This window comes from Desmodus rotundus, chromosome 7, assembly GCF_022682495.2.
Source record: "Desmodus rotundus isolate HL8 chromosome 7, HLdesRot8A.1, whole genome shotgun sequence".
Lineage (NCBI taxonomy): Eukaryota > Metazoa > Chordata > Mammalia > Chiroptera > Phyllostomidae > Desmodus > Desmodus rotundus.
This window is the reverse complement of record NC_071393.1, coordinates 39,054,527-39,066,704: the sequence shown is the minus strand read 5'-3', so window position 1 is coordinate 39,066,704 and position 12,178 is coordinate 39,054,527. Positions and strand designations below refer to the sequence as shown.

At 54.8% G+C, this 12,178-nt stretch overlaps 1 protein-coding gene across 8 annotated transcripts in view; it reads right to left on the bottom strand.

The window, feature by feature from the left end:
- Positions 1-11,978, bottom strand: part of TLE3 (TLE family member 3, transcriptional corepressor) — a 44,256-nt gene extending 32,278 nt beyond the window's left edge. For 5 of the 8 annotated variants that reach the window (XM_024557113.3, XM_024557115.3, XM_053927829.1 and 2 more), the window contains exons 1-4: positions 10,871-11,978; positions 10,197-10,297; positions 9,649-9,712; positions 8,687-8,731 (exon numbers count right to left, since the gene is read on the bottom strand). In XM_024557113.3, coding sequence (XP_024412881.1) covers positions 8,687-8,731; positions 9,649-9,712; positions 10,197-10,297; positions 10,871-10,894 — 234 coding nt within the window. In that variant the 5' untranslated portion in view covers positions 10,895-11,978. The remainder of the gene's footprint in view (positions 1-8,686; positions 8,732-9,648; positions 9,713-10,196; positions 10,298-10,870) is intronic. The other 3 variants (XM_024557119.4, XM_024557118.4, XM_024557121.3) reach the window with 1 other exon arrangement.
- Positions 11,979-12,178: the final 200 nt, after the last annotated feature.

Sequence of the window (12,178 nt, the reverse complement as noted above, 5' to 3'; positions counted from 1 at the left end):
AGGTGGCAATGCAAAATCCAGAGACCTGCACTCCGGCCCCGGCTACGTCCGGCCCGCAGGCAGGCCTCAGTTTCTGTTACATGGTGTGGTCCACCATGGGAATCTCAAAAAGGAATTACGGGCTGTGCTCAAGTGCATGCCCCATCCTCAGAAGCACGGGGCTCGACACCACTCCACGGGAGGGACCCTGGCCCCGGTGACAGCGAAGTCCCTCCCTGGCTCTAAGACTCTAAGACTTTCATTTCTCAGGCTCTCAGTTACCATCCACAGGGCTTCCTGTTAACCAGATCCAGTAATCTTTAAATATTTGTTCACTTTAATTTCTTGGTTCCCAAACACATTAAACTCTGCTCGCCTCCCACCCCTCCCTACTCCAGGGGATGGCCTCAAAGAGCTTGTCTGTGCAGACAGAACAGGAAAGTCTTCAGATTCCACCTTCCAACACTGCCCGTTCATCGCAGGCGCCAGCACAACCTATCGGCTCCCGCCCCTCAGATAACCTGCTGCCCCTCCCCCACCTCCCCAGATTCCACTGGCCTACTCCCACAAGGAGGGAAAATTCTCAACTCATCCCTTGGGTTGCCACAGCAAACCCCCACCCAGTCTTCCCCCCCAACATTATGCAAATCTCCCCTTGCCCCTCAAGAGGCTGTAAAAATCACACTGCCCTTGCACAAGCGGCTTCTTAAATTTTGGGGGTCTCTCCGTGAGGGCAGTACTGCAAATGAAACATCGGCCATGACCGTCAAGGGCTCCCTAGGAAACCTGGGCGGTGGGGGAGGGAAAGTGAGGTGCAGGGGAGGGGACAGACTGTGGGCGGAAACAGAGCCCCTTTTATCCACCCACCACTCCGTGCACAACCGAAGGGCGTGTCAGTCCCTTCCAGGGTCACAGGGTCCTCTCGTCCCCAACAAGGACGACAGGAGTGGTGGCATTTCACGGGCCATCAAAATCAAAATCAGTTATTTAGAAGCTGTTCATACGATGAGCTTCCTCTCAAACCCACCGCCTCCCCAAAACAGCCATCCCACTGGGCTAGCAGGGTTTTCCCTCAGAATAAAACACACACAGTCGAAAAGCTGTGAACAACGCTTATCGAGGATTTAGCCGGGCAACGAGATAAGGCCCAAACACTCCGAACTCCCCCAGCCCGAAGAGACAGTCAAGGCTGAGAAGCAGTTTCCCACCGCACCTCCCAGCCACAGACCCGAGTGCCTTCCCGCTCCTCAGTTCCTTCCTGTAATCCAAATTCAGCAAGTTTATTACCTTTCCCCACTCCTTACTCCCCCATCTCCGCTTTCTCATCCCTCCTCCTACCTCGCCATCTCTTCGCTCACACCCCTTCCTTCCCCTCACACTATCCATAATGTGAGATGAAAAAAAAATGCTTAAGCTACATTAAAGACACTTTAAAATAAAGGTTTATGACACATTTCTTTCCAGAATCACAACTTTTACAGCCAACAGGCTTCTCTCAGATACCCAAGATAGCCTTCTTTCCCTTCCAGAACGTCCACAATGCTACACAGGGTTAGGGAGAAACCCAATCTGGAGCACAACCCCACCCAAGTCCCCCCCCAGAACGCCCAGCGTGCATCTAAGTATGGGGCCAAGCGGCGTGCAGAACTCGCTGGGCTTCCACGAACCCCAGAGGGCCTGTCCCCCAGGGAACTCACAGCCTTGTCAGTCTACACTCCTCTGCTCACCCCGCCACCACCAGCCCCAATTTAAGAGCACAGCCCTCTGGGGCCCTGGGAACCAGCAGGCCATCCTCACAGCCCAGGCCGTTCACACAGCGCTCTGACTGGACGCTTCCATTTGGTGTTTGCTTGTCTGGACCAAAGGCCTGTTGTTTTAGGTTCCTAAGATGAAAATGTCTCATCTGTTTTGTAAACAATCAAGTGCTACTTAGGGCTACATTATAACCCATAATATTTGAAAGATCAAAACTTCCAAACTGTTTATCCTCAACAAAAAGCCTTCTTTCTGGGCTTACTTTGTGGGGGTGGTGGTAGCTGCCCCACGACCCCCGAACAGCTGTCCTCGGGAGAGAGCAGGCCAAAGCCAGACTCCAGACCCACAGGGCTTGCCCCACCACCCCGGTCTTTCCCAGTGCTGGGAACATGCTCTTTCTATGCTCGTCAATGGATGGTAAAGGGAGGCTTTGGTGACAGTGGGTGGAGGGAGCCTCTTCCCAAAACGCTGTTGCATCTTTAAAGTAATGAAGCTGGCTGGGGTGAAGGTATTTGTTCTCAGGCAAAATCTTCGGGGCTGAATAAATGGGGCCCCTGGGTAAACCCCTAAGCCTGGATGAGCCTCCACTTGAGAAGATAAATCTCTGCCCCACCCACCCTCACGTTTCCAAATGGGCCTCTGCACAAAAACAGCCACCTAGAATATCTGATGTGAAAGGGGCTCAGAGGTCCCTGATCTGACTCTCCAAAAGGAAGACGCTTCCCCCACAACCCCCACAAAGGTGGCTTCTGCCTAAACACCCAGTGACAGCTAGGAAGCCTGCCTGCCTGCCTACTGTGCACCTCCCTTAGCAAACAAAAGAATTTAAAATCAATCTCAGTGAGAAACGCCAGGTCCCAAGAATCCTCAAGTGGGAGGCTCAGCCCACCCCTGCGCGTGCTGCCTGCCAGGGATGACTGGAAGCAACAAATCCAGGGAATCATCCTTACGTAAGCGACGGCAGGAAAAGCCCCTTCCCAAAGTTTCTCCCTAGCCCCAACTTAAAAAGGAACATTGACTTTGGAAGGCAAAAGCAGCAGCCGACGGTAGAGAGAGAGGGAAGAAAGCGTCCTGGCTGTGAGTCTCAGAGAGCATTTGCTGAAAACAAGATATTGTCCCTTTAAGCATATAAAAACAAGGCCCTTGAGCACGCAGTTCTCACTCTGGTACACAATTATGGGTGCTTTCAGCTGTCTAGCACTACTTCAAGTGCGCTCTTAAACCAGACTGTCAATGGCATGTTGAAAGCTATTTTGCTGGCTGCTATCATTAATAGCCAAGTGGAGAGCTGGGCTGATGAGATTTAAATATGGGGGAGGGGGCAGGTCACAGCCAGTCATTACGGAATTATCAACAGGAGAAAGGAGACACATTGGGAAATAAAGTTCAAACTAGCATATTCCGGTAGGGACGCAGACAGGGGAGGCCAGGCGGCAGGAGCGCACAGTGTCCCCCACCCCCACCCAAGGCAGATGGACTCAGGCCAGCCCTGAAGAGCCATCTGGGGAGGCAGGAGCCACAGAGTCGGGAGTGTGAGCGCAGAGAGGCCAGAGAGGCCTCGGAGATCACCGCTGCAGAATGTCACCACCTCGCCTCACGCCCCTGCACACGGCTCCTAGGACTTGTGGACTTGTGGCTTCCGGAGTACACTGCCTCCTTTCCACTGAGCTGTTGCCACCCCTGGAGGGGTCTCCAACGCTGCTGCAGCCTATAAGCCCCCTGCCCCCTCCCTCTGACACGTGGCTTAAATAACGGCCCTCAGGGGCAGCCTTCCACGGGACTCCCCTGCCCAGGAATAAGCTGTTCTGTCCTGAGCGCCCCTCCTGGGTCACTCGGCCGCATCAGCACTTACCTCACTGCATTGCAATGACTTATTTAGATGCCTGGCTCCCCAGTAGAGGGAAGGGTGTCTCTTTCACCAGCGTCAGCCCACACCCGGCACATCCCAGGCCCCTAATCACCATTTTGGGAATGAAGCCAACCCCCTCATTTGACTGATGAAGAAACTGAATGCTGGGCAGTAGGAGGAAGCCTGCAGAGCCAGCAGCCAGCCCACAATTAAAACCTCCACTTCCTACACACAGGGCATAGGGAATCAGAATTCTACCCTGAGTGAAGAAAAACAAACATTGTTTGCTGAGCAACTACTATGTGCTAAGTGCACAGAAGACACCTCAGCAGAGGGCCTTTCTCCAGAACCACAAAAGTGAGACAGTGAAGTGGGGGAAAGGCCATCACCATGTCCAGATCGCGGGGGAAACCCCACGGAGATTTGGCCTGGATTGCCTTTGTCCAGGGTTTTGTAAAGCAGGTGGGACAGGAAAACATTTTCCTATGCCAGAACAAAATGGAAATGCACTCTGACACAGGCTAGACCCTTCCAATATGAGGGGAGGAGGAAGGAATCCAGAGAGAAAGAGCTCTGTGCCATCTGGAGCCCCCTCGTCCAGGCGGCCCATGGAAAGAGTAAATTAAATTAGGAGCCAGGTTCCCTCCCAGTGTAGTTTCCTTGACAGGCAAAGTGAGGACAAGGGAGCACCTGCCCACCTCCCAGGTCATTCAGCGATCACAGGTGTGAGAAGAAAAAGACCCAGAGAAGCACCACACCCCCACTCGTACAACATCACCAGCAACAAGTGGGGGCTGGAGAAGGCTGGAAGTCTCGAAGGGCGGGGGGGTAGGCTTCCTCCGAGGTGGACAACGTGCAGACAGCGCGGAGCTCAGCAGAGCCCAAAGCCGAGTGAGTGGGGACCCGGGATAGTGACAGGAGCTGTGTGACTAGAGGGGACTGCTCCAGGGAAGTGGCAAGGCAGGAAAAGTCAGATGGAAACCAGGGTGCCAAGGGCTTCTTAGATGCCAGCACTGTGACCAAAACTGACACTGGGATTTCTTCTCAGTTCAACAAAGGGGCCACACAAACAGGTTGTACCCCATCAATTCTGAGAGTGGTCACCTTCTCTCCACCAAGGCGGACTACTCCTGGGCAGGGTCTTGGTACCTGTGCCACCTGCTGGCTTCCTCTGGCCACCCACACCTTCACAACAGTCACAGAACTTTAAGCTGTCATACGTGGAGATCTTCCAGCCCAGGCCCCTCATTACTTACGGGAGATGACGCAGAGGGGGAGGTAACGAATGGAGGTTCCCCATCTCTCCCTCAGCCCTGTGTTCGGGGCCACCCCCATGGGTTTCTATGTCCTCAAGTAAGAAGTTCACAGGCTTGACCACTATACCTCCCCGTGAACCTTACTTCTGGGACCTTTCCTACTTACACATTCCATGTATTATCAGTACCTCACATCACTAATTGTGCAAATAGCTAGCAATTCAGAAGAGGACCATAGCCAGAGGGTTCAGCTGATATGGTTGGTTATACAACCCAAAGTGGGGTACTTTAGACTTTGCTGTAGCCAAGTTTGTAGCCTTAGGCGCCTGAGATAACAGGACAAAAAGAAGCAACAGTAATTAAAGGCACAGAGTGCAGTTGGTTAGTTAGGATTAGTTCGTTAGTGAGACCCGGGGTTAGGAGGAAAGGCTGCAGGGGCAGCTCTACTGCTAACAAGGGACTGGAAGACTCTGGACGCTTCAGCTCCCGGCTGGGCCTCAGTTTCCTCATCTGTGTCTTGAAAGGTCTGGATGAGAAGCCACGGGGCTTTCCCAGCTCCAGCATGGCAAAAGGACCTTCGAGAGGAAGAGTCACTCAGTTTCTAGAAAAAGGTGACCTTACAGTGCTGGCAGGAGGCTGCCCCCAAATCAAAGCCCTCAAGTCCTCTTTCACACCCTCAGCACTCCCAGGCGGAGGATGCAAAGTGGCCTGATGACGTGTTTGTTTCTAAGTGGCTTTGTGATTTGTGGCTGACACTGCAAAGCCTGCACAGGAACAAGATGGGAACTGATGAGCTGGTTGGCTATCCTGGCCTCCCTGGCCTCGCTGAATCACCCTTGACATTCTGCCTGGAAGCGAGGGCTTGGAGGAGGTGAGTGACCTCTTCAAGTCTTTAGGCCAGGCCTGTGATTCTGTAATCTTCGCTTTACCATAATTAGGGACGGAGGCAGAGGAGTGGGAGGAGAAACCATCTATTACTTCTCTGGGGTTTGACAGCTTGGAAAAAGAACAAGAGGCAGACAGAGACCCAGCCAGGAGAGGAGCCAGCCACAGTGAGTTTAACCTCTCAGTAAAATAAAAATGGGCTGGGTGCACCTTATCAGCTGCCCTCTGTCAATACGGGGCCCATTGGACAGAACCCATGATTCCCAACTAACAGGCATTCCCCATGGTGGCGGTGGTCAAGAGGATGTGTGTGTGAGAAGGCAGACGAAGGACCGCCACACTTCCCAAGGTGCTAACTCTGGAGATCATCTATTATATAAAAAGTACAGACAGTCCTTACCCCCAGCCCTGAGCTGAAAGATGAAGAATCCAGCCTGTTTGTTCCAGGCAGATGTAATCACACGAACAGTGAAGTCTAGAGGGCAGGACACTGCATGAATAATTCAAGCACTCCAGTCACTTGATTGTGTGTGCAGATAAAACACCAGTCAACCGCTAAACAGGTCAGCTGATAAACTTGTTTGCTCAGGCCTAACCACCATCCGCCAAATGCACCCAAGACCCACACTCCAATTAGTGGCCCGGTTTTCTAGTGCAGCAGAAAGCTTGCAAGCCCGGGGAGTGGCCAGCCCCATTAGGTCAGGGTTGCACTTCTCAGCAGAGGTTTCTTTGCCTCCTTGTCTCTTTGTTCCTACAGCCACAGGGTGATTTCACCCAACTCAGAGACTGCCATGAACCCCTCACAGGCACACACAGCGTTCGTGCGGGGAAGCGAATGGGAACTGAGGCTGGAAGGCAAAGGTGAAGTAAGCAGGGTAAAGCACCAGGCTGGGAATCCAGAGGCACGGATCTGAGTCCCAGCTCTGCCCACTTGGCGTCCCTGAAGCCTCCTTTCCTGGCCTATAAAAGGGGACAGAGAATCCATCTATCTGCCGCTGGCAGCTGACAGGATTAAATGAGCCGGTGCAGCCAAACCTCAGGCATTCTCCCCCTAAGAACCCTGTTTGGGGAACAGCCAGAAGCCCCAGATGCACACAGCTGCTCTTTATGAAAACCCCACCACCAAACGTGTTCAGGTGGTTAACTCTTCCCCAGTCCGGTGTCCTCAGGACTCTGGGAACAGCTTTGCTCCGCCAGCCAAGATGGATTTTCGCTGCCAGAGCACCATTCACTCACAGACACGGGGAGGAACAACCACCCATTCAGACAGACCCCAACATGCAACAACATATTACACCTTAATTATGAAGCTCTTAGAATAACTGCTGCTATAAATTTTAAACCTGGGTACAATTACTCTCTTTAAACACACCCAAGATATTAAGCGCTGACGGTGGGGGGCGGGGGGGGGGGAGTGGAGAAAGAGATGGAAAAAGGGAGGAGATGGCAGCTTGCGTAACACCCCAAGGTACATGAACACCTGGGACCCCAGATCCACATCGCGCAATCTTATCGCACCAGTCAGAACTGGTTAGTTCCACCTCAGGTTTGGCTGAACCACTCTGCCCCGAATAAGCATCTTTACATGCAACATGGTATCTGTTTATGATTTCTGTGTGCCTTCCTAAAGAGCTAATCCCTCAGGAAGCCACAAACTGGCTTCCCATGTTGCTCAGCAAACTCAGGCCCCTTTCTGGCTGCCCTTCACCCAACACTGGGGCTCCCTCCAAGAGGAGAAAAGAAACTACAGATTGACAAGGCTCTACACGGGCCCCTGGAACGGGCAGAAATCTCGAAATCTCAGAGCATTCCAGAGGTCACCTGCCCTCCTCACCTGCCCTGGGTCCTGCCCCCTGAAAGAGCAAAACTGAAACCTTGTAAATGACTGTTATTTACAGTAGAAAATCCATTCAAGTCACGGTCACCAAAGGCTAGCATGAGTCAACAGCCTTCTGAGACTTCAAGAACAGCAATTGTTAAAAAGAACAACAGGCCTATGCCATTTATACGTGCCAACACTAATCGCTGGCCAAGGCAAATTATAGGCAGCCTCTCCTTGGAACACAAATACACAAACAGGCCTCTTCTAACGCCCAGCCCAGCACCAGGGACTACTTACTGATATGCACCCAGATAAAGGGTGTTTGTATTTGCTCAGTTCGAGGTATACTGTTATTAGAAGAGTGACAATACGAGGTAGTTTACATATCCATCAAGCAGCACCACGCTAGCTAAACTGGTTTGACTTCAGGATTTCAAAGGTGAGCTCAACTCCCAGTCATCTCAAAAGTCCCGGCCAGGCTGCCCCTGGGCAAGTTACTTCACCTCGCCTCTTCACCTTCCTTCTCTGTAAAATGGGAAGGAGGCTGCCTTCAATTAAGAAGAGATGAGAAAGCTCCCTCATAAACGCAGGGCATTAGGATTTTATTTCATTCCGGTTACATTTTTAAGCAGTTAGTGACTTGTTCCATTTGAGTTTTGACAGCTCAGCTTAGCTTTTAAGACTCTTGAAGTTTAATCTTATCAAGGCAGAAAGAACGTCACATTTTTGCACGGGCAGGCAGGCAGGCAGGCAAGCAAGCAAACACAAACACACACACACACACACCCCTGCATTTCCTCTTGAGAATTTTACATTAAAACAGATAAAAGCAGCCAGCCAATTCTGGGTTTCGGGAGTTCGAAAGCAGATCCCGAAAGGACAACTTCCCCATTGCTCCTAATCCTCCACCAAAATCTGAGACAAGGACGAATTTCACAAGCCTGAAAGTTCAACGTTCAAGAAATCAGCCAAGCCGCAGACCCTGTATTTCAAGGACTGGACCCATTCACTCTCTAAGAAGAAGTAGGAGGCAGGGAAAAACTAGGCTCATTTTCGAACGGGAGGGGCCATGACAAACCATGTCTTATATAACTTTTGAGAAAATTGCATATAGATATTTTAAAAGAGAAAAGTACTTACCTGCTTGTGCATTTCAATGTTCAAGCCATAGGACATCTCATAGTACTAAAAGTGAAAACAACTGCCATTAACAGACAACACAGCAATCTCTTCATTTTCCTCTGTCAGCTTTTGGGAAAGTTCTGGTCAAACTGTACTCTCAGGATACATTTGCTAAGGGACTTTAAGTCAAACCCCAAAGCCAGTAACAGAATGGCATATGGGCTGAAGGCCGGTGAGTGCTGTTCTCTACAGAACATTATACATCCAGGAGTCAGAGACGCTGGGTCCTCCCTCCCTCCCACAAGCACCACATGTGCCATATATCCTGTTTATACAAGGTTCAGGTTCAACAGGGAATCGTGTGTACACTGGGACCCTCTTGTCCTCTGAGAGTTATTTAGCAATGTGTCGAAGGCCTCTTATGTGGAAAGCGGCGCAGGGAGCCGCTTAAGTGCCTCCCATGCCCTTTCACAGAGGGATGATGTAAACCGGCTGGAACAGACACTGGGAAAGGGGAGAATGGCCATCCACCGCCCCGGGGCTGATAAGATCCTCGGTTGGGAAATCCCTAAGAAGGCAGTGGAGGCTCTTCCTCCACTCTCAGAAACGTCTGGGGAAGGAAAGAGCTAGGGGGGAGGGCTCATGGCCCACTCTGGCTACATCCCTGGGCGGCAAAGTTTCCAAACACTCCCAGGAGGGCTCTAAGGGAGATTTTTATCCAACCCTTGATGTGGGCTAATCGAGCCCTGTCCTACTTGCCAAGATAGGGCAACCAGCCCTCTGGGAAACCTTCAAAATAAGAACTAAAGGGGCACAAAGGTATCGCAGAAGTGCGGGCCTGGGGTTTGGGTTTCTCTTTCTGCCGCTCTTTCAACCACCCTCCTCCAGCGGGTCCTCGGGGGGGCCGGTGGCGGGAATCGGCCCCAGCCAGCCTCCCTGCCTGCGTGCCCGCCCGCCCGCCAGCCCTCGCAGCCTCTCACCATCACATAATGGCGTTGCATCTCCGTCTTCTCGTTCGCCAGCTTGTCGTACTCCACTTTGAGGCTGCAAGGGCAGGAGCAGCAGGCTCAGGCCTCGGGCGTGCCCAGCCTCGCCAAGGCTCCAACCGAGGGCCTCTGAGAGCCACTTTGCCACTTGCCTGACGCCCCCGAGGTACCCCATTACCCCGCAGCCTCTGGGCGGAGGGGAGTTAAACAACTAAAACTTCCCGCGGCACAGTGAACAGACTGACACCGGGGCATAGGGAGGCAGGACCCTGGCGCTCGCTCGCGACCTCCAGAACCCGGAGCAAGCCCGCCCAAGACCCCTACCCACCCCCCAGGGACGCGACAGGCGGCGCGGGGAGCCCGGAGACCGCGGGCAGCGAAGGGTTAAGGCGCCGCGCCTGGAAAGGGGAAACAAAAGGCGGAGGCCCGTCTGCCCCGCCGCCCCGAGGTCGGGAGCCCCCACCGTCTCCGCGGGGGTTGGCAGAGGCCAAGTGGGGACGCCCCCTCCCCACCAGCCCCGGGGCGGCCCCCAGCGGCCTTACCTGTGATATTGAGCTTGCAGGAACTGGAATTCGTCTTTGATCCTGTCACAAGACTCAGCCACCGTGAATTTAAATCCTGGCTGCCCGGGTTGATGGGGAGCCTGGAGCCCGCGAAGACAAGACAGGGAGGGGGAAGGGAAGAGGGGACTCAGACGGGGCTCCGACCGCCCGCGGCCCTCGGCGGCTGCCCCTAGCTACCCTACCCCCAGTCCCCGCCCCACCGGAGAGGACGCCGTCTCAGCCGAGAACCTTCCCAGCAAGTTTCTCGTCTCCCAGACGGGGCAGAAGGGGGGCGCCCCAACCCCTCCCTATTGGCTGCAGGGTTCCCATCCCTTTCAGGAAGGCCCCCCCACACCATTCCCAAGTAAGATGGGGGCGGGGGAGACACGCGGCTGAGTTGGGAGACTTAGGGGAGGGAGCAGGGGACAGCATGAAAACAAACAGGTCTCTGGGAACACAAGCACCCCCCCCATGCCATTCGGGTGGAATGAGCCCCCCTCTCGCAACGGCGCCCCCCCCACCCGCGTCCCCTTTGTGTGGGCGCGCGCGAGCGCGCGCGCGCGCACACACACACTCGAGAAAGGTAGCAACAAGCAAAATGGAGGTGCCAGATAAACTGCCTCGTTTACCCAGCCATGATAGATGCTTAAATAAACCAAATTGCAATTACTCACCGGATGTCTGCCTTGCGGATACATGGCAGGGAGGGGTCGTGATTCCGAGAGCGTGGAAGCGCCGAGAGCCCGGGCCGGGGAGGTGCGGGGGAGAGGGGAACCAAGCCCGAGAGGGGGGCGGCGGGCAAACCGAGAGCTCGCCCCCGGCCCCCCCAGCCCGCTCTCGCAGCGAAATCCCAGAGTCGGGCGGCCACCCCAAACGAAGACAAAGAGCCGCGGAGCGGGCGGCAAAGTCGTCGGTGGGCGCCGAGGCCGGGTGGCGGGCGCGGGCTTTGTGAGCCTAGGGCTCGGCGGTCTGCGGCCGGCAGCCTTCCCCAGGCTGCGTGGAGCGCGTCAGAACCGGGAGCTGAGCGGACATCGTCTCCTCCCCGGCGGGTACGGCGCGGGGTTCCGAGGCCAGAACCTCTTCTGGGGCGAGTGCGAACCCCCTCCAATCACTCAGGTGGGAGGGGGACGCGCCAGGGCAGCCCCAGCATTCGTGGCGCGCGGGTCCAAGCCCAGAGATGGCTGTCGGCTTGAAGAGGAAGAAGGTCGGCTCCGAGGTAGCGGCTAGGGGCCGCAGAAGCTCTGGAGGGTGAGGGCGGGAGCCGGGCTCCCGACGCCCCCCCTCGGAGAGGAGAGCCTGCTGTTCCGTCTGCTGCTGCTACTGCTGCTGCTGCTGCCGCCGCCGCCGCCAGCCCTTCCCAGGGCCGAGAAGGAAACTCCGGCTCAGTGCGTGCAAATCGGCCGGCTCGGCATCCTAACTCCAGTGCGCACAGGCAGCCTCCGCAAAGGGGTCCCAGCTGTTCCCAGTTCTAGCGCCGCGTCTCCTACGAGGAGCACTCGACGCCGCCTCCGCCACCTCGGAGCGCGCTGGCAGTAGACAGAACGCCGGAGGGGAGACGCAGCCCGACACTCGGGAGCTCTGCGGCTTCCTTCCCTTCGGCTCCGCTTAGCTCTCCGGTGTGCACCCCGACAAACCGCTCAAACACACACCCAACACACACACGCACACACACACACACCCCAAAGAGTGCCCCGGACCTGCGGATACCACACACAGACAGACAAGGGGGGACGAGCACGAGGTCTGAACTGCCGCGAGAGCAGTTCCAAATAGGGACTGAAAAGTAACAAAATAATGTGGCAGCTTCGCCCCGCGCTGGCCAATGGGAACGCAGGGCTCCCACGTGGGGCCACTGGGCTCGGCCTGCGACTGGGCGCCGCCGGGCGCAACGTCACAATGCCCTCTTGTGTCTAAAACTATGCATGAAAAGTAGCAATCAGGCCCTACCCGCTGGTGACTTTCGCATGAGAGTGAAAAACAGC